A 21,954-nucleotide genomic window follows, 5' to 3' on the forward strand; every position below is an offset into this window, starting at 1 on the left:
CACACGGACTGCAGTGGTTCAAGAAGGCGGCTCACCACCACCTTCTCGAGGGCAAATAGGAATGGTCAATAAATGCTGACCTTGCCAGCGATGCCCACATCCCATGAATAAATAAAAATAAAAGTTTCAAAACAATCTCATTTCGATGCCAGAACTCCTGGTTCTATCCACCGCAGTCATCCTGTTCTTCTTATCAAGTACTTTCCTATTATCAAACAGATTTACCTGTGGGACAAAAAAAATGGCTTGGAGCTCCACCACTGTGGAGTCTGGACTATAGCATCAGGTCTCATTGAAACAGTATGGCTCAGTTGTCTGAAAACCTGAAGGAATTGAGAACTATTCATGTTGTTTATCTCTTGAAATTAAATACTGTTTTGTAGTATTTTTCCATTTCACAGAAATCACAGAAACCTCACAGTGCAGATAGAGGCCATTTTGGCCCATCGAGCCTGCACCGACACATATCCCACCCGATCCCCGTAACCCCTACACCAACACATATCCCACCCTATCCCCGTAACCCCACGTATTTAATCCCCCTAACACTAAGGGTCAATTTTTATCATAGCCAATCAACCTAACCCGCACATCTTTGGACTGTGGGAGGAAACCGGAGCACCCGGAGGAAACCCACGCAAACACGGGGAGAATGTGCAAACTCCACACAGACAGTCACCCGAGGCCGGATTCGAACCCGGGTCCCTGGCGCTGTGAGGCAACAGTGCTAACCACTATGCCACCGTGAACTTTGTTGTAAAAGTGTTATTCTAGTTAAAGTGTGCTGTAGTTGCATGGAAATTGGATGAAACCAACTCGAGAAGCAGTATAAGCTCCTTTTTAAAGAGTCTTGTCAAACAGGAACCTTTCATCTACATTAAAGACACTTGAATGATTGCAGAATTTTTGCAAGGTCTGTGCTGACAAAAGCAGATGTCAACTTCTGATGGAATCACCAAAAGGATTTCCGTGGTTTAAAAACTGCATTCAGAGCAAATATCTCTGAACAGACACTCGGGGCAAGGAAGAACTACATTTTCCCAGCTTTTTTAGCTCTTCCCTAACATGCATCATAATGCCCAGGGGTTTGGCATACATGTCGATTGGGTCTGTTCTTCAGAAGAAAATACCTTGGTAATTCTCCTTCAAAAAAAACGTACTCGGCATTGCAATAATGTTCCTTGGTCTAAAAAATGTTTTAAAAAAAATACTGTATTCAGATAAAAATAATATGAACTTTATTTATGCTTATGCATTTTATGTTCCCATTTATTGATGTTATCTGTCAAAACTCCATGGCCTTGATTTTCATTGAGTAGCTTTTGCAATCTTAGAAGACTATGACCAAATATTTAGAAATATTTTTATTTGGTTGCAATTGCAGTTGATTGCAGTCATTTAATCTTTTTTCAAATGTGTGGACAGGTGAAAAGTAGAATTGATTTAACTCAGTAGAATTAAATGGAGCCTGTTTAATGTTTAACTTCTGTTCCTTACGATTATTTACAAATAAGCAGTAGTATTGACTGAGAAATATTTACCAGGCTCAAGCAGGACTGTCCTTTCCCATGACTCAAACAAATTCAGTTGTCGTATTTCACAAAAGATCACATTTGGGTGGTATTGGACTGGATGATATGACTACTGCTGCACAATGGATACATTTTCTCTTCCAGTTTCCTCCCACCACCATATGCAAATTGGATTGAGGTATCCATCCTATTCACTATGACGAAGAAAGTGACATGTCCAGACTCTGGTTATTCCATAGAATCTCCGAGCCATTCCTTGGTCAATTGAGCAGAAAGTGCATTTGAGTAATTTGTAAGGGGAAAATATTCCTTCATGAGTTTACTTTCTTTCCTAAATTATGTCTCTTAAGATTAGCTTGGTCTTTACCCCAGGGTGAACTGAAGGATGAGTGCCCATGAAGACTAGAATTCAAACTGAGTTTTCTAGTTGTGTGTCCCAACACATTAATGTTGTGGCTATTGGTTATTTCCAGTATCATTTTTTATGTGTAGTCATTGTTGATTTGATTATAAAAATCAATTCTGGAGCATTATTTGTTGCAGAGCATTACGTGATGACTCACTTGAAAATTATTTCAGGAAGAATGTAAAGAATGAACAACATTAAGTTTGATCATATTATTTTGGTAAACCAGGAAATTTTATGGAAGGATGATACTCCATTAGGCAGTATTGTGAGCCCATTACTCTTAATTTCAGTCAAAGACTAAGTCAGGAATCACCAAACAAACAGTGCAGTTTAAGGAGCTTTTATACAAGTGCATAGAGCTGATAGTTGAGTGAGGGGAACTGCAGAATATTAGAAAATGGTCATTTGAGAAGATTTTACTTGACGGGAGCGATGTGGCTGAACAATTCCATTGATGAGAACCTGAATAATTAGTGGGAAGCATGCAGATTCTTGGTAAACTATTAGTGCATTGATTAAATAAAATCCTGCATTCAGGTATGTTTCAGGACGCTTGGCAAAAGTTAAAGGTGTTGTGTATGACCAAAAGCTTCCTGGCTGGCTATCAGGTTTTCCAAACTCCATCCATTCATTTATTATTAGAAACTTGGAGGACAGGGAGTAACAGCCGCCTAAGGAAACTGTGTATCCCATATAAAAGAATGACATGTAATCGCAATGAGCAAATTACATGGGAGGCTAAAGTAGTATCGATAAAGAGGCATATCAGTAAATTGAGGTAGCAATGGTATCTCGGTCCAAACAACACTTTAAGTACTGAGTCACACAGCTAGTACAATCTCTTTTCTGAGTTCTGATGTGAAATATATATTAAAAATGTACATATGATTTTAGTACTGCACAGAAATAAATTGTGTTCTTGCTCCCTCAATTTGGTAAGTCAAGTAATAAGTGCGATACTACTACTACTGCAAAATGAGTGAATGTTAAATTTATAGCAGACCACATACAGGTTTCACAAGTTTTTGGCAAAATCTGTGCTTTTTAGTGTAGATCTATCTTCAAAATCAATGGTAGTTATTGTATAAATGTAATTGTTCCAACAGCCAAGTTGACTTATATGTGATAATCTCATACCCATGTGTCAGTTAAACGGGACAGGTGCTAATAAATTGCATCAAGCTGTTGAACTGGAATATTTCGATTAATTTTCACGTGTGAATTTTCATCGAGTTACACTGACCGCCAGGGCCATTTTAATAACTGATTCTGAAGAGTTTTGTATTTTATTTCATGAACAGAATGGGAAGAAGAATGTGCCTCCCGAGTCTTCACAGCAGCTTGATGATGCACTGTTTCCATGGCGCCAACAGCAGAGCTCCAATGGGCTGAAACGACAGAAGAGAGATTGGGTCATTCCTCCAATTAATGTGCCAGAAAATTCCAGAGGACCCTTCCCCCTCCAGCTGGTTCTGGTAAGCAGTGTTTGTGTGTATGCACACACCAATATACACATCATACACTGTCTTTGGAAAAACATCATATTCTAAACACAAGAACTGCAAAGTTAAATTAGAAAACATGATAAATCTTATGCAAATGAAGTGCCTTGGAATGAAGAATTGTTTTACATAAATACTATATTTTGTGAGAGGTGGTTTATTTGCATGAGTTACTAAATGTCATCTGTGCTGTAGGTTTGATGGTGTTTTTTGGCAAATGCTTCACGTTTCCTTGCCAGTAGCCTGAAGTTGAATCCAGTTATTCCATTCAGTCCCATTAGTGTTTGCTGCTTTTCTGCTACTCCCAGTCAGGAAATATTAACTGTAGGTTTAACTTTTTCATTGAGGCAAATTTGTATTAACTGCTTGAGCTTACTCCATGGTTCTTCACTGATCAGGTACAGTTTATTTATGTTTATTGGTTTAATCTGGGTAGAATCATTTGACAAATGTTATGGTGTACCTTGGGCCATAGAAAGGGAAGAAAAATGGTCAAAGTTGACAGAGAGGCTTCTGTGCAAAATCAAAATGAAGTGAAAATTATATTTGGTTTCTTTATTTCAAAATGATTATGAAGTAAAATTACAGAAGTAGAGAGAAAATGAAACAAATGTTAAAGCTGCTCAATTTTGCTTTCAGTATAAATATCCTACTTTTAAAGGATTAACTATTTATAGACAGTACTATAATTCTAGTCCAGCAATATCCATTTTTTTCAGGGTCAGCTGGAATGTATCCATTTAAATATATGAATTGTATTCAGGAGAGTCACAATGGAAGTGACTCGCTTGCCTTTGTGTGTGCTTGTTTCCCTACCTGGTCAGAAGCACGTAACCTTGAGTCACCAACCTCACGGCTTGACTCAGACGGAAGAGTTTCTTTTGTGGAGAATCGCTAGTACAAGGCTGCCGCCAACCACTCTATAGCACAGGGTGCCAGAGATCATAAACAAGATACCTCATGCACTCGCACTTTTTGTGGCATATTTCTCTTTTGCCATTTTTTTTGATAGAACTGTTTGAGTAGTACTTCCTAAAGTGGACAATGCTTTCTGCTATTGGAGGATTTCAATGGCCCGTATTTTCCAATGCCTCCGGGTGTGGACGTGCTATGTACACACCCGTAGGGACATCGAAAATACCGGTTTCAGGCATGCAAAGTGCTTGCGCTGAAAACCGGCATTCCCGATCTGTCAAGAATGCTCTTGACAGATCGCACGCCTGCCCTGGAGAAGGGCCTCTGTGGGGGGAGCGTTCCGCTTTCTGCAGAACCTCTGCCCACTGAAATCACTTAGAAATCTTACGCCTGGTAAAAGCAGGCAATAAGGCCTGCTTTTACCAGCAGAAGAGTTGAAAAAAGTTAAAAAAAAAAAAAATTCACTCATTTATAATACTTTTTTTAAAAAAAGGTAAGTTTATTTTTAGCCCTGTAAAAAACTTAATTTTTTTCAAAAAATTAAATTTTTGTTTAAAATATTTAATTTAATGTAATTTTAACTCATTTTAAAAAGGTGATCGTTTTTTAAAATTTATTTACTGTTTTGATATGTTTTTGGGGTGATCTCCATTCATACTTTTGATAGGTCTATCTGCCAAGTGTATGAAGGGAGATTCCCTTCTCCTATTGGCTGGCCTGGCCCACGTGATCCCAGGGACACTTGCGAACTGCATGCGCCCCTGGGATACGTGGGCCCTGTGCATTTCGATTGTGGAGAGGCCCAGCATCGGAAGTGTCCGGACCTCAGGAAACCTCAGGTAAGAGTGTAGATATTTTTTTCCGATAGGAGGCATCCGCACGCAGGAAGCCTCCTATTGGAAATTATGGGCCATAGTATCGCAAGTACATACCAAACAAACAAAGCACCTACCTTTTGAAAGAGGAAAACTGTGAGAAACTTGCGTATCTTGTGCACTCTACAGGTACTCAAATTCATCAGCGGCCTCAGTTCAGTTTTTGTCCAGCCCCACAGAAGTGAGATTGCACTGGCCAAAGTCACCAATGTCATTCTTAGTGACTCTGACCATAGACACTATTCAGCCTTGACCTCTCTGCAGTGTTTGATATGGTCTATCACTCCATATTTTATATCTATCTTCACAGTAGAAGACACACAATGCATACCAAAAATAGTGAGGAACTAAGGGTGTAATTAGAGTGAGGAACTTAAAGTAATTAATATCAGTAGAGGAAAAAGTACTTGAGAAACTAATGGGACTAAAATCTCCTGGACCTGATGGCCTACATCCTAGGGTTCTAAAAGAGGTGGTGCAGAGACAGTCGATGCATTGGTTGTGATCTTCCAAAATTCCCTAGATTCTAGAACAGTCCCAGCAGATTGGAAGGTAGCAAATGTAACCCCGCTATTCAAGAAAGGGGGAGAAAGAAAGCAAGGAACTACAGGTTGGTTAGCCTGACATCAGTTGTTGGTAAAATGCTGGAATCCATTATGAAGGAAGTGGTAACAAGGCACTTAGAAAATCATATGATTAGGCAGAGTCAACATAGTTTTCTGAAAGAGAAATCGTGTTTAACAAATGTTAGTGTTCTGAGGATGTAACTAGCAGGGTAGATAAATGAGGACCAGTGGATGTAGTATATTTGGATTTCCAAAAGGCATTTGATAAGGTGTCACATAAAAGGCTGCTACACAAGATATGGGATTGGGGGTAATATATTAGCATGGCTAGAGGATTGGTTAATGGAGAGAAAACAGAGAGTAGGGATAAACAGGTCATTTTCCGGTTGGCAGGCTGTAACTAGTGTGGTGCCGCAAGGATCAGTGCTTGGGGCTCAGCTATTTACAATCTATATTATTGGCCCAGAAATTCGGGTCGGGGGCTTCCCGTGGGTGTAAGCCCCTGACCTGCACTTACCTTGCGCGCCGGCCGTTGTGCTGTAGGGCCCCGTGGAATTCCGATCCGGGGCCTGGCCCAGCTGCCGGCACGCAGTGCTTGTGCATCCTAGGGGCGCAGTTAGTTCGATGTGTCCCCTGCGATCACGTGAGCCATGGGCAGCCAATCGGAGGAGGGAAAAGCCCATTCATAAGTCTGACAGGAAGACCTGTCAAGACTTATAAATACTACGGCCCCAAAATAGCAGTGAACCTTCAAATAATTTTTTTTTTAAATCACACTTTTTAAATAAACTATAAATTACATTAAATAACTATTTTAAACAATAATTTAAATTTTTGAAAAAAATAATTTTATATTCTAACGGGGCTAAAAATAAACTTACCTTGCTTTAAAGTATTTAAAAATAATAAACCTGTGGAAAAAATGTTTTAATTTTAATTAATTGACCGCTTACCTTGTAAAAAGCAGGCCTTACGCCTGCTTTTTACATTTCTAAATCCTGCAGGCTTACGATCTCGGGAAAACCTGCAAAAAAAAACCTAAGTTCAAAGCGCACGTGCAGCCTCTCCTGCGCGCGCGTTCGACCTCTGAACCCCTTCGTTCAGAGGATCAGAAGTGCCGGTTTCCCGCGCATGCGCAGTGCATGCAGAAAAGCGGCACTTCCATTCGGCCTACGGGTGAGTACCCCGCGCGTACTCCCCCGTGGAGACCCGAATTTCTGGGCCAATGACTTTGATGAAGGGACCGAGTGTAATGTATCCAAGTTTGCTGATGATACAAAGCTAGGTGGGAAAGTAAGCTGTGAGCAGGACACAAAGAGCCTGCAAAGGGATATAGACATGTTAAGTGAGTGGGCAATAGGGTGACGGATGGAGTATAATGTGGGGAAATGTGAGGTTATTCACTTTGGTAGGAAGAATAGAAAAACAGAATATTTTTTAAATGATGAGAAACTATTAAATGTTGGTGTTCAGAGAGATTTAGTTGTCCTCGTTCAGGAAACGCAAAGTTAGCGTGCAGGTACAGCAAGCAATTAGGAAGGCAAATGGCATGTTGGCCGTTATTGCAAGGAGTACAAGTGTAAGGAATTCCGACTACAATTTTACTGCTACTTCTTAGGCAGTCCCTCGGAACCAAGGATGACTTGCTTCCACATTAAAAATGAGTTCGCCGGTGACTGATGAGTCCAATGCGGGACCTACAGTCTCTGTCACAGGTGGGGCAGACGGTGGTTGAAGGGTGGGTGGGTGGGGTGCTTGGGTTGATGTGCGCTCCTTGCGCTTGGCTTCTGCTTGCTCCCGGCGAAGAGACTCAAGATGTTCGGCGCCTTCCCGGATGCTTCTCCTCCACTTTGTCCGGTCTTGGGCCAGGGATTCCCAGGTGCTGGTGGGGATGTTACACTTTTTCAAGGAGGCTATGAGGGTGTCCTTGAAGCTTTTCCTTTGCCCACCTGGGGCTCTCTTGCCGTGCCAGAGCTCTGAGTAGAGCGCTTGTTTTGGGAGTTTCGTATCGGGCATGTGGACAATGTGACCCGTCCATCGGAGTTGATTGAGCGTGGTCAAAGCTTCGATGTTGGCCTGAGCAAGAACACTGACGTTGGTGCGCCTATCCTGCCAATGGATTTGCAGGATCTTGCGGAGGCAGCGTTGGTGGTACCTCTCCAGTGCTTTGAGGTGCCTGCTGTACATGGTCCATGTCTCTGAGGCATACAGCAGGGCGGGTATCACTGCTGCTCTGTAGACCATGAGCTTAGTGCCGGGTTTGAGGTCCTGGTCTTCAAACACACTCTTCCTCAGGTGACCGAAGGCTGCACTGGCACACTGAAGGTGGTGTTGGACTTCGTCATCGATGTCTGCCCTTGTTGACAGTAGGCTCCCGAGGTATGGAAAGTGGTCCATGTTGTCCAAGGCCTTGTCGTGGATTTTGATAATCGGGGGGCAGCACTGTGTGGTGGGGGCAGGTTGGTAGAGGACCTTTGTCTTATGGATGTTTAGTGTAAGGCCCATGCTCTCGTACGCTTCGGTGAAGGTGTTGATGATGGTTTGGAGTTCGACCTCCGAGAGCGCGCAGAAGCAAGCGTCGTCTGCATGCTGTAATTCAACGACAGATGATGGGACGACCTTGGATCTGGACTGGAGGCAACAGAAGTTGAACAGTTTCCCATTTGTTCTGTAAATTAGCTCCACTCCAGCGGAGAGCTTACTGAGGGTGAGATGGAGCATTGCAGCAAGGAAGATCGAGAAGAGCATTGGTGCGATGATACAGCCTTGCTTGACCTTGGTTCATTCGTGAATTGGGCCTGTGGTGGAACCATTGATCTGGATCACGGCTTGCATGTCGTCATGAAGCAGGCAAAGGATGGTGACAAACTTTTGAGGGCAGCCGAATTTGAGGAGGACACTCCATAATCCCTCGTGGTTGACGGTGTCGAAGGCCTTTGTGAGATCAAAGGCGGCCATGTACAGTGGTTGGTGCTGTTCCCTGCATTTCTCTTGTACTTGACGTGTGGTGAAGATCATGCCATTGTGCCCCTTAGTGGGCGGAATCCGCATTGCTGCCCCTCGCAACACAATTGTACAGGGCTTTGGTGAGACCATGGTCTCCTTATCTAAGGAAGGATATACTTGCCTTGGAGGCGGTGCAACAAAGGTTTACTAGATTGATCCCTGGGATGAGTGGGTTGTCCTATAAGCAGAGATTGAGTAGATTGGGCCTATACTCTCGAGTTTAAAAGAATGAGAGGTGATCTCATTGAAACATATAAGATTCTGAGGGGGTTTAATGGGATAAATGCTGAGAAGTTGATTTCCCTGGTTGGAGAATCTAGAACTAGGAGGTATAGTCTCATTATAAGGGGTTGGCCATTTAAGACTGAGATGAGGAAGAATTTCTTCACTCATAGGGTTATGAATCTTTGGAATTCTTTACCCCAAAGGGCTGTGGATGCTGAATTGTTGAGTATATTCAAGGCTGAGATCGATAGACTTTTGGATTCTTGGGGAATCAAGGAATATGGGGATCAAGCGGGAAAGTGGAGTTGAGGTCGAAGAACAGCCACGATCTTTTTAAATGGCGGAGCAGGCTCGAGGGGCCATATGGCCTACTCCTGCTCCTAATTCTTATGTTCCATCCTCCTCTGCAGTCCAACTCTGCAGGATTACCCTTGCATGATTCCACTCCTCATAATCATAATAATCATAATCATAATCATAATCAACTTTATTGTCATTGTTAGTGCACAAGTGCAGTACAACGAAATGTAGGCTTGCGGCTCCCGAGAGTGTACATTTAGATTAAGACATTTAAACATTCAACATACATTTGGCTTGTAATACATTAACATAAACATAACCATAATAAAGTGCATTGGCAGATGTGCAGGCTTTAGAGTTTATTTGTGGAGTTCAGTAGGATGACAGCCCTGGGAAAAAAGCTGTTCCTAAATCTGGTCGTACGGGTGCGAATGCATCTGTAGCGTCTCCCAGATGGCAGGAGGGCGAACAGACTGTGGCTGGGGTGGGTAGGGTCTTTGATGATGGACCGTGACCTCCGTAAACAGCGTTTCTGGTATATGTGCTCTATGGTCGGTAGCCGGGTGCCGGTAATGCGTTGGACAGTTTTGACTACCCGCTGCAGGGCTTTCCGGTCATAGTAGCTACAGCTGCCATACCATACTGTGATACAGTTCGTCAGGATGCTCTCTATTGTGCAGCGGTAAAAGTTAGAGAGGATCAGGGGTGACAGGTTACATCCCTTCAGCCTCCTTAGGAAATATAGGCGCTGCTGGGCCTTCTTCATCAGAGAGGAGGTATTGAGGGACCAGGAGAGGTCTTCTGTGATGTGGTCTCCGAGGAACTTAAAGTTGTCCACCCTTTCCACCACAGCCCCATTGATGTGGATGGGGGTGTGACTTCTGCCTTTAGACTTCCTGAAGTCCACAATGATTTCTTTGGTTTTCTTGATGTTAAGGGCCAGGTTGTTATCGGCGCACCACTTCACGAGATGCTGGACCTCCTCCCTGTAGGCTGACTCATCGTTGTTGGTGATCTGGCCTACTACCGTGGTATCATCCGCAAACTTGATGATGGTGTTGGAACCATGAACAGCCACACAGTCGTGGGTGAAGAGGGAGTAGAGGAGGGGGCTCAGCACACATCCTTGTGGGGCCCCCGTGTTCAGGGTCAGGGGGGGGCAGGTGTGGTTACCTAATTTGACAGACTGGGGTCTGTTTGTTAGGAAGTCCAGGGTCCAGTTGCAGAGGGAAGTGTTCAGGCCAAGAGTGTGGAGTTTGGTGGCCAGCTTGTTGGGGACGATAGTGTTGAATGCTGAGCTGTAGTCTATGAACAGCATTCTGATGTAGGTCTCTTTACCATCTAAGTGATTCAGTGCAGAGTGTAGAGCAGTTGTGATTGCATCCTCCGTTGATCTGTTTGCACGATAGGCAAACTGGTGTTGGTCAAGAGAGGCGGGAACACTGGCTTTGATGTGAGCCAGGAGCAGTCTCTCGAAACACTTCATTATGATGGGTGTGAGTGTGACAGGTCGATAGTCGTTCAGGCACGTCACAGCCGTTTGTTTTGGCACAGGAATAATGGTAGCGGTCTTGAAGCATGTAGGGACTACTGCCTGGGCCAATGACAGATTGAAGATGGCGGTGAAGACATCAGCCAGCTGATCAGCACATTCCTTGAGTACCCGTCCAGGGATGCTATCCGGTCCAGCAGCCTTTCGTGTGTTCACTCCGCGTAGAACACCCCTTACGTCGGAGGTCGACAGAGTGAGCACCTGGTCTTCCGGGGGTGGCAAGGCTTTGGTAGCCGGCTCCCTGTTGTCCCTGTCGAAGCGAGCGTAGAAGTTGTTAAGCTCCTCCGGAAGGGAGGCATCGCTAACCAGGGGGCTGGTGTTTTTGCTCTTGTAGTCAGTGATGGACTGGATGCCTTGCCACATGCGCCGGGGGTCCGAGTTGTTGTGGAAATGATCCTCTATCTGCAGTGCCTGTTTCCTTCTGGCAGTCCTGATACCCTTTTTTAGGTTGGTCCTAGCTGCACTGTAAGCCGCCGTGTCGCCAGATTTAAATGCTGCGTCGCGTGCTTTCAACAGCGAGCGGACCTCTCCGTTCATCCAGGGTTTCTGGTTGGGGTATGTCCTGATATTTTTATGGGTCGTGACGACCTCGACGCAACTGTTAATGTAGAATAGCACTGTGGATGCATATTCCTCGATGTCATTATGGGCAAACATGCCCCAAATCAGTGCATTCGAAGCAATCCTGAAGCTCCGAGACTGCCCCCTCTGGCCATACTTTCACTGATCTCACTGATGTTCTCACTCTTTTGATGAGCGGTTTGTATGCCGGGGCTAGAAACAGGGATTTCAATGCAATCATCAAATCTCGAGAAATAGCTTCTCCTACCTCTGCATGATCATCCAAGTTCCCTTACTTTTCCTCATTTACATGTTGTCCCTAGCGATACTATGGCGACAGATTCCACCTGGGATCAGTTTCCATATGTATGCAGGCGATCCTCAGCTCTCTCTCTCCACCACCTCTATGTTGTCAAACTGTCCATCTGACATGAAGTTATGCATGAGCCAGAACTTCCACCAATTGAACATTGGGGAAAAATAAGACTACTGAATTCAGCTGCTATGAAAACCTCTGCACCCTTTCCACCTTTGTCATGCCCCTCCTTGGCTGCTTGCTCAAGCTGAAGCAAACAATGTACAATCTCGGTGTCCTGTCACCGGAGCAATGAACTTCAAAGCCCACACCCTATCTGTAATCAGACTATTTACTTCCACCTCTGCACCATTGCCTACTTCTGCCCTTACCTAACCAAAAATTCCTTATCCACTTCATCATGATCTCCATACTTGACTTCTCATTGCCATCCTCAGCTCTATCCTTCACAAATTTGAACACATACCAATCCCTGCCACCTGCATCCTGCCCTGCACTCATCATTTCCCCATTCTTGATTTTTTCAAATGGTTAAGTCCCCAACATAGTGAATTCAAAATCCTCATCCTTATTTATAAATTCCTGCACAGCATTGCACCTCCCTACCTCCATTATCTGCTCAAGTCTTGCTTTCAGCCTATGCAATTTGTTCACTTACTCTGGCCGCCTGTGCATTCCCGCCCCCCCCAAGCCATACCTCCACTCTACTTTTGCCAGAAGAGTCTTCAGTCACCTTGACTCCACTGTCTGGAACACCCTCTCGAAGCCCGTCGACCTTGCTAAACCTCTTCCCACTTTTAAAAGTCTCATCCAAGCCTATCTTTTTTGATCATGCTTTCAGTCACCTCTCCTATTCCTTCCACTTCCCTGCAGAACATCTTGGAACATGTTCTACATTAAGCTTGTTGTTTATGTGGTGTATGTACTGCACAAGTGGAAAAATTATCCCATGTAATGTTCTTTTTAGTGGAGGCTGTGATGTAGCTTCTACACTTTCAGTCCTCCCATCTTTCTTAGAGTTCCTATACTTTACAAAATTACTGAATGGGGTCGATTTTTGTGGAGCCATCAGGCGGGGTTTCAGGCGTGTGGGGGGGGGAAATCCTGAATTCGGGGGTCCCGACACCATACCGCCCAAAACCCCGCTCCACGCAACTTTCAGAGGCGGCGGGTACCAGCCCCGCACTGGGACCTGCTGACCCCAGGCGGGAAGGGATTAGTGCCAATTAACTGCCTGTTAACAGGTAGTTAACAGGCAGTTTTTAGCCTAATCCCTATTTTGAGGGGTTTCGTGTGGGTTTCCCGATGGCTCCAAACCACGCCAGGTTAGAGCAGGCGGGCCGTCGGGTTGAAGGAGTTGGAGGGGTCGCGATGTCGGTGCTCAGGTGAGTGATGGGTGCATGAGTGCAAAGGTAAGTGTGTTTGGTGTGTCTAAAGTGTGTAAAGAACTTTTACTTACCTGTACTTACCTTAACAGCCTTTCTTCCTGTAGCCGTCGGGAGCCCATCACTCAGCCGGAACTTAAAGCTGAACGGCTGCGATCTGTCAAAAGTGACAGCCTTCAGCTTTGCATGCTGCTGAGAGTTCTAACTGAGTCTGTGCAGAAGGACCCATGCTAGAACTCAGACTGTCAGTGTTGCTCAGGTTCAAACAGCTGTGAAACACTGATATTTCAGCTGTCATGAACTCTTGACAGATGAAATTTCAGTCTGTGACGTCACCTGTTGCCGGGTGGCCCTCAATTGGCCTGCTGAGCCCGCCTAGCGGGCTCAACAAGGTCAATCAAGGGAAAATCGCGCGGATTGGCCGGACGTCGAAGTAGGCGGGTCTAAAACCCAAAAGTTGTAGTCCCGCCTTCTTCCCGACAGCTTCGGGAAAATCGACCCCAATGTAAAAGATATAGGCCCAGAAATTTGGGTCAGGGGCTTCCCGCGGGTGCAAGCCCCCGACCTGCACTTACCTTGCGCGCCGGCCGTTGAGCTGTGGGCCCACGTGGGATTCCGATCCTGGGCCTGCTCCAACTGCTGGCGTGCAGTGCTTGCGTATCCCAAGGGCGCAGTTAGTTCGATGCGTCCCCTGGGATCATGTGGGCCATGAGGAGCCAATCGGAGCAGGGAATGCTTCATTCATAAGTTTGACAGAAAATGCTGTCAAACTTAGAAATACTACGAGCCCCAAAACATCACTAAATCTTCAAATAAATTTTAACAAAATCACATTTTTTAAATAAACTATAAATTACATGAAATAACTGTTTTAGCAATAATTTCAAATTTTGAAAAAAATAATTTTATTTTCTAACAGGGCTAAAAATAAAGTATTAAAAAATAATAAACCTGTGGAAAAAATGTTTTAATTTTAATTAATTCACCACTTACCTTGTAAAAAGCAGGCCTTGCGACTGCTTTTTAAATGTCTAACTTCTGGAGACTTACCTTCCCGGGAAAACCTGCAAAAAAAAATAAGTTTGATGCGCACGCGCAGCCTCTCCCACGCACGCATTCGACCTCTTAACCCCTGCTTTCAGGGGAATGGAAGTGCCGATTTCCTGCGCATGCGCAGTGCATGCAGGAAACCGGCATTTACATTAGGTTTACGGGTGAGTACCCTGTGCGTACTCACCCGTGGAGACCCGAAGTTCTGGGCCATTGGCAATGATTTGCCCGTTGTAAATTGTCTATTTACTTTTTCTGATCTTGTGCTAAATTGTGTATTTTCTGAGAATTTTGGCAACTGTTTCATTGCAGCACATGTGCATTGTTTATCATTATTATTCCAAGTGGTTGCTGTCTGAACTCCATATAAAGAGGGAAAAAAACTGATTACCAGAAATAAAACTGGAAATGCATAGCAGGTCGATTGACATTTGAAAGAGAGTAATGGGATAACCTTTCAGGTATGATTTTTCTCTGAACTGGCAGTCACTTCAGAGAAGGACCCTTTCATCGGACTGACCTGTACGATAGTATTTGACCTGCTGAGCATTTAGCAGTTTTCTGTTTGTACCTTGAATATAGGGGCAAAGGTAGAGGAAGACCTATGTGAAGAACAAATGAGAGACTTCTGTAAAATAAGGAAATAATGGAGAGAAACAGTGGAGATAGATAAGATTAGGTGATGAAAATAAATGAGAAGAAACCCAGAAGCCATAAGAAAATAAAGCAGCAGTGAAGAGATGGAATATGAGTAAACAGTAAGTTATAAATATTAGTGTTGTTTTAGGTTAAAGTTTCATGTATGCACATGATTGAGAAAGCGTAAAGCAAAGTACAAAAAGTTTTGGTTTCCTTATTTAATTTCTTGATTTGTTCCCCATTCTTCCCCACTCCCATCTCCAATTTCTCCCATCTGCCCTGAAGATCCTGCCGGGTGCTGGAGCCAGCTCCACAGACATCAGACACCCGCTATAATTTTGCCCAAAAGGCCATTATTCGTACGTAAGCCTAGCCAGTGAGTGGCACTCGGCTACTTGACCATCACAGCTAACCTCGTTCCTTGGCTCATCTGATATAATCACAGGTACACTTTCCTATTGGTGTCAATGAATAGCAATCAAAAGCCCTTTCCACCCCCTTCAACAACAAAAAAGCTGTGGTTCTTTTGCTCTAACTGGGATCAGATAGTGGAATGAGACATGTTTGATGTATTGGCAGTTGTGCATGCATAGGAAAATATCTGTGGAAGGAGGAGGTTGGTGTACAAGTTCAAGATGTGAGAGGGTTGCGTTGATTAGCTTCTAGGATTTATGCAAAGTTCACATAGTTACCGAAAGTTGTTCATGCCCATCAAAAGATTAAATAAATGAAGAGTAATTTCTTCATTGACTTGTGGAACAGACTGCTACCCAGTGCCCTCCACAACAGCACAAATGGTGCATGGTCTCTTGGGAGAATCTGCCTCAAAGGACTGGACAGCCTTTTCTCATTTAATCCCACTACTCTTAAGAATCTTGCAGAAATGCCCAGTCAAATGTTCATTACAGGAAACTCTTTTTTATCCGGCACCGACGGGACTGGGATGGTGCCGGTTTATCAAAATTTCCGGATGACGGAGAGGGTTATCTACCGAGGTTATTTTCAACAAACAAAGAGTCAGACTCCTGTTATTGAGGTGTTCGGACTTCTGACAGTGCCAAGAAGCCGAGTAATGGCAGTTTGGAGAACTGCCACCACGGGAGACTCGGACTTGACAACAATTCCGGTTATTGAGGTGTTTTCGGAGCGAGAATTTTGCCGGTTAATAGAGAATTCCGGATATTGAGGCGCCGTTTAAACGAGAGTTTCCTGTAGTTGAAGCATTCAAAAGGGAATTTGATTGATTCATGATTCAGCAGGGATTGTAGGGATATGGATTATGGTAGGACAAAGATTTTAAAGAATGTCCTGAAAGTGGACCTGAATGAAGAAGCAAGCCAGTTAAGCTAAATCAGTGCTGTCCAACATACAACCCGAGTCCTGGCAATTCAGCCTTCAAAGCCCAGGCAACTCAATTCTAGATGGTACAGAGTGTACTGAGAAGACTTCTCATTGTACTAAATGACTAATATTATCCCAGTCAGATGGTTATTAGAGTCCACTGGGTTCCTCAGAAAGTCTTATTTTTTGGAAGAAAATTGACAGGATTATATGGAGCAAATGTTCTCTTTCTAGAAAGTGCTGCCTGTTGAAAACTGATAAAACATAATGTGCACTCGAGAGGCTGTTTGGAGTTATTTAATCAATCGTGAAAGTTTTATTTGAATGCAGTGTTACTGCTATAATGTTTGATTCATGGAATAATTGTCATGCCTGTAATATCCTAGCTGATTTTAATAATCAGTGTTGGAGATCAAAATAAATAAATAAAAATGTGATATAATTCAGCTGATGGTTTTTACAAGCCACCAGTGTGTTCTGGTGATACATGAGTAATTGTCACTTTCAGTAACATAATTACATCATTCTCTGCACAAGGCCATTGTTGGAGAAAAGGTTTCTGTTCATATTAATGAAGTCAGTGTTCAGACTGTGAAATTAATTTAAAGTAAATGATTTGAAGCTTAGACTACATAGAGTTCTAAAATCATTAAAGTGAATCCCCAAACTGCTAACATACCTTTCTTGAGATCTGATAGCAAATAGGTCCCTAATTAAAAGCCTGTATGAATTAAATTCTGAATAGATTATTTACACTTTCAGTGTCAAATATGACCAAACTAGCATCAGTTTGACTTACCGGAGTGATGAGCCGGAAGAGGAGTTGCATAGCGAGAGTAAGTGACTTTGATGCTTACCCTTATCCTAACTGCTCCAATGACTAAGCTCAAGGGAAGAGCTGAATGTGAGGAGTATGACTAAAATTAATTGATGTAATGAATCATGTTAATCCAAGATCAGGAGAAGTTGTAATGCATTAGGCAAGATAATTCTAGTGGAAATAGTTTCCGAATACATTTAGATGCACCTTTTTCTTGTTAAGCTTTGCCCTGGTCCCAAACTCATTTCTTCATCTAAAGCAACAAATTAAAATTTGACAAACTAACGATTTTTAGGATTGTAGTTTTGAAGATCAACCTATTCGCTGTTAAAATCATAAATGCTCATTGCTGTTTCCTTAACATAGGTAATTTATTGTACAGAAATACTTTCTCTTTTTACTGGTCTTTATAAACTGTATTTCTAGTTTTATACTTATATCAATATGGTTTTCTGTTTCTAAGTTGGGTGGGTGCTCTCTGAATGCTTTAGTTCAGCAACTACCAGGCTGTATTACAAGCTGCATTTTCAAATGTGGGAACAGAACAATATGACACTTGTCTCATGAGTTACATATTCACAGTGTATTGGAGACAAAGGCTCCAGCCTCCTAGCATTCACGTTAGCTGTATTGTCCGTTTTCAGCTGGGTGGGAATGACTTTATGCTGGGGCTTCTTTCATGTTTATATTGCAGAATAGCTGCCTTATCCAATTCAGGAGAGACAGATTTCATGTTGCTGTTGGTTTTCTGATAAGAGATGAGAGAGATGGGGAGGTACTGGTTGAAAGATCTTTTGGTCTCCCTAGACTCGCCACAGTTTTTAAAACTTAAATTTCTTACAGTGAGGACTTGCTATCCCTCAATATTATAATAATAATTCTATTGAAATGTCAAGAGTTCCTAAAGTTACATAAATAGTAGAACGAAAGATCATTTGTTTTTTAGCTGTATAAATTTTGAACAATAACTGCTGGTGTGTGCAGCTGTTGCATAAGTAACTACTTCCCAATGTTTTCGAAAAATCACATAACCGAAGCACCTTCAAATATAACCTGACAACCTTTCCTTGGCTTACTTGAAAAGATGTGAGCCAGCTGCTGTCGCTACCAGTCTGCCTCTCAGCCATGCAGCCTGCCCATCCCCTGAAGAAACAAAGCACTTCCCTATGGCCTTCCTTCTTGCTCAGTGTTCTCAGATTAAGCCAAAGCAAATGCTCCTACTTAATACTTGGCCACAGTAACTCTCCCCTTCCCAACCGCCTCCTCACAGAGAGAATGTCACGGAGTTCTTTCCCTGCCCACTGCTGGAAGAGTTTTCTAGTCCAGTTCCCCCTGCCTTGCTGGCCTCAACCCCCCTGCTTCACTTTTTCTCCACCGCCACTCCACTCCATCCTGATGTCAAAAGACTACTGAGCACTTGGTTTGAGTATAAAACAAGGCTTTAATCAACTGTTTCACAACCATGAGATTCTAGTTACATCACTAGTTCCTGGTTACAAAAACGTCCTGGGCAAGCTGGGCCCACGCACGAGTATTTATACTCCTTGGACAGTGCCACCAGCTGGCCACCCAGTGTTATTTCATGAGTCATTTCTTCATGAATGATAAGATTCATGACACATCCTTTCCCCTCCACCATTCCCTTTCCTCCTCTTCCTCCTCCACCTCCCTTTTCCACTCCTCTCTCCTTCCTCGCCCCTTCTTGCAGTCCCGCCCTCCTTGTCCCCACTCGTCCCCTCCTTGGTCCAATTATCCCCACTCTCTAGCCCCGTTTGGCCTGAATATGGCACCTGGTGTTGACTCCTCATGTGAATCGTTCAACTAGTTACTATAATATAGAGACTTTAGAGAATTTATTAAACTGTTACTTATGCTTTGTCACTTTCTCCCTTACTATAACCTGGGCCTATACTCTCTGGAGTTCGAAGACTGAGAGGTGACCTCATTGAAACATATAGGATTCTGAGGGGGGATTGACAGGATAGATGCTGAGGGGTTGTATCCCCTGGCTGGAGAGCCTAGAACTAGGGGGTATAGTCTCAGGATAAGGGGTCGGCCATTTAAGACAGATGAGGAGGAATTTCTTCACTCATAGGGTTGTGAAACATTGGAATTCTTTACCCCAAAGGGCTGTGGATGCTGAGTCGTTGAGTATATTCAATGCTGAGATGGATAGATTTTTGGACCATAGGAGAATCACGGGATTATGGGGATTGAGTGGGAAAGTGGAGTTGAGATCGAAGATCAGCCATGATCTCATTGAATGGCGGAGCAGGCTCGAGGGGCTGTATGGCCTACTCCTGCTTCTAATTCTTATGTTCTTATTCCTTCTTGCTTCTATATGCAATTTATTGTCTTTCTAATTTATCCTTTATTTTATGTTTTTTATCCATTTTGTTTTTGTGGTCTAAGCTTTTCTCCACTGTTTTCACCTACCCATTGTCCATTTTTAAATTGGAATCCACAATATTTAAAATCTATATTCAAAATTGATTCTATAGTTTTTTTTCTTTTCAGCCAATCATGAGTGATAATTGAAGGTTGATCTCATCACAGTATCAGAAATCTTTCATATTTCCCCCGACTCAGGAAGAAAAATGCGTAGGATGTGATAACTTGCCAGCAGGGCAGGGAGAATGAATGACAGAAACAAATTATCTCATCTGTTGTGTCCTTTTGTTACTGTCTTTTTATAAAGTTGTGGAAACATCTAATACGCTTAACCATGCATAACCCTTCATAATCTTGAAATCCTCTATTAGGTCAGTCCTTAACTTCCTCAGCTCTAGTGATAAAAACCCTTTTCAATTCTCTCTTCAGTAACTGCAACATCTCATCCTTAACAACACCCTTGTGATTCTACATGGCACCTTTTCCATTGCTTTTATTTCCTTCCTATAATAGATGTACAATTATTCCAATACTGCAGATTAACTGAGGTAGTCAACAGGTCATTATCTCCTTGCTTTTATATTCTGCAGGGGAAACATTCATCCCCTTAGCGCCTCCCATTAGTGCCAGTAGATGGCGAATCCAGCACCGCATGCCAAACCTGGCCCCCACCCCGTAGCGCCGCCGGTATGAGATATTGCCGGGAGCGTTGATGCCAGGTAGAGTGTGACATCAGTGAGAGTGCAGTGCTCACTGACCGCCCAATTTGCTAAATTGATTCTTTCTACTTACGTCACCGCCCGGAGTAAATACCGACAGGGAGAACTGGCGTGCAGCATCAGGAAGCTGGCTCAAGGGACGTTATTTAAAGGGATCATCAGTAATCACTCGCAGCTGTCAGGTTACTGCAGTTTCAGTTATTTTTTGTTAGTTTCACCCACTGCAACAGCTTCATTCAGTAATTTCAAGGTTCTTTTGTATCGGGAGTCTTCTGGCAACTAAAAAGTAGCGACATTTATTCTTCAAAGATTCAAACTGCTACACTTGGTAACATTAATGGGAGCTGTACTAACATCTCACCTCGCCCTCCAGGATCTATGGCAGCGGGAGCGTAGACAGCGAGAAATACGGGAGCATGTGCGCAGAGAGATGATGAGGGATATCGGGGCTCTCACCAGGAAGCCTTACCCTCCAAGGATATTCCAAGAGTGCTTCTCCTACCCTCAATTAAGTGAGGAGCAGTATATGTGAAGGCTCCAGGGCAGCACCTCAGCATTCCTACCAATCTGTTGGAGCACAGATTGCTGGCCTGCTGTACAAACGTGAAAGCATCGGTTGATGGTGGTAGACCCAGCCACAATGGTAGCAGTCAGAGCTTGCGTGGCATCAAGCTGAGACTTGAGACTGCAAGAGAGCAGTCTGAGATTGGATGCCACCAAGCATAGACTCCATTACAGTACCTAAGATGTTGCGTTGCTTCCGCTTGTCCTGCAATGGAAGCTGCCAGATTGCCCATTACACACAGCATCAGGTCTGTGTCGCCACGGACTCTCTATGAGTCTGCCATACTTTGCAGACTGGAAATGATGGGCTCCATGGTGTGCGCAGAGCCTTGTGCAATCTTGGAGGTGGACTCCTCCACGCACCTTACCATTGCCAAGAGGCTTTCAGGTACCCTTGCCATTGCACCTATCAACTCCATGTGCATACCCATCACCCTTCTTCTAAAGGCCTCCCCAACGAGGTCCTCATCTGAGTCCTGTGCAGCAGAACTCTCCCTCTGGGGAGCTGGCCCCCGAGCTACCCTTTCCCCCTGGCCTTGCTGCAGCCCACTCATCCACAGTGCTTCACCTTGTGCAGATCCCGCTACTATGCTAGCCTCTAAAGAATGCATAGTGCTAGTATCTGAGCTGCGGGTGAGACATGCAGTGATGCGGTGTGTTCTTCCTCCTTCTCTTCTCCCCATCTCTTCTCCTGCCTCGCTCTCTACCGTGCCCTCTGGGTCAGGCTGCTCCCGTGCTTGCTAATTATCTGAAAGCCTAAAGGCACAAGAGTCAAGTTAAGGTGAAGGGAGGGGGGCAGAAAGCATGATTAGCTGGAAAGTGCAAAACGCTTGTGGGATGAGGGGGAAATGGAATGTGAGAAGAAGGAGTAGGGATGAACATACCATTGTTGTCCCCAAGGGGGTCAACCTCGCCGGTGGCTACGGTGCCCACCACCTGGCGCCCAACGATTTACAGCACTCTATTCTCCAGTGCAGACAATAGTTGGGTGTCAGCTTGTCCCTCGCCTGTGCACTCCTGCTCCCTCCTGTTGTGAGCCACCTTGGCCTGCAAGAGAAAGGAAAGTGTGGAGCAATGTGTTTGGGTGATGTGCCTGCCATAGTTGAATAATTGTCATTGTGTGCAAGGTGTGCGATGTGGGTGTGAATGTTGATGGGTGAGTGCTGGGCATTTTTTAAGCATTCACTCACCCTGACCACCAGAGTGAGGTTGTTAAATTTCTTCCTGCACTGCGTATGGGTCCTGAGGACCACAGTGCTGTCCGAGACGTGCTGCACTACCTCTCT

General features: G+C 44.0%; 1 protein-coding gene across 1 annotated transcript in view; it reads left to right on the forward strand.

Moving 5' to 3' along the window:
• Positions 1 to 21,954, forward strand: part of LOC147108646 (cadherin-4-like) — a 735,941-nt gene that overhangs the window by 436,942 nt on the left and 277,045 nt on the right. Inside the window, exon 4 of the mRNA XM_086005339.1 lies at positions 3,243 to 3,416. Within this exon, the coding sequence (XP_085861465.1) occupies positions 3,243 to 3,416 (174 nt within the window). The remainder of the gene's footprint in view (positions 1 to 3,242; positions 3,417 to 21,954) is intronic.

This window comes from Somniosus microcephalus, chromosome 13 (assembly GCF_052327205.1).
Source record: "Somniosus microcephalus isolate GS21.2 chromosome 13, FLI_Smic_1.0, whole genome shotgun sequence".
NCBI classification, from domain to species: Eukaryota; Metazoa; Chordata; class Chondrichthyes; order Squaliformes; family Somniosidae; genus Somniosus; species Somniosus microcephalus.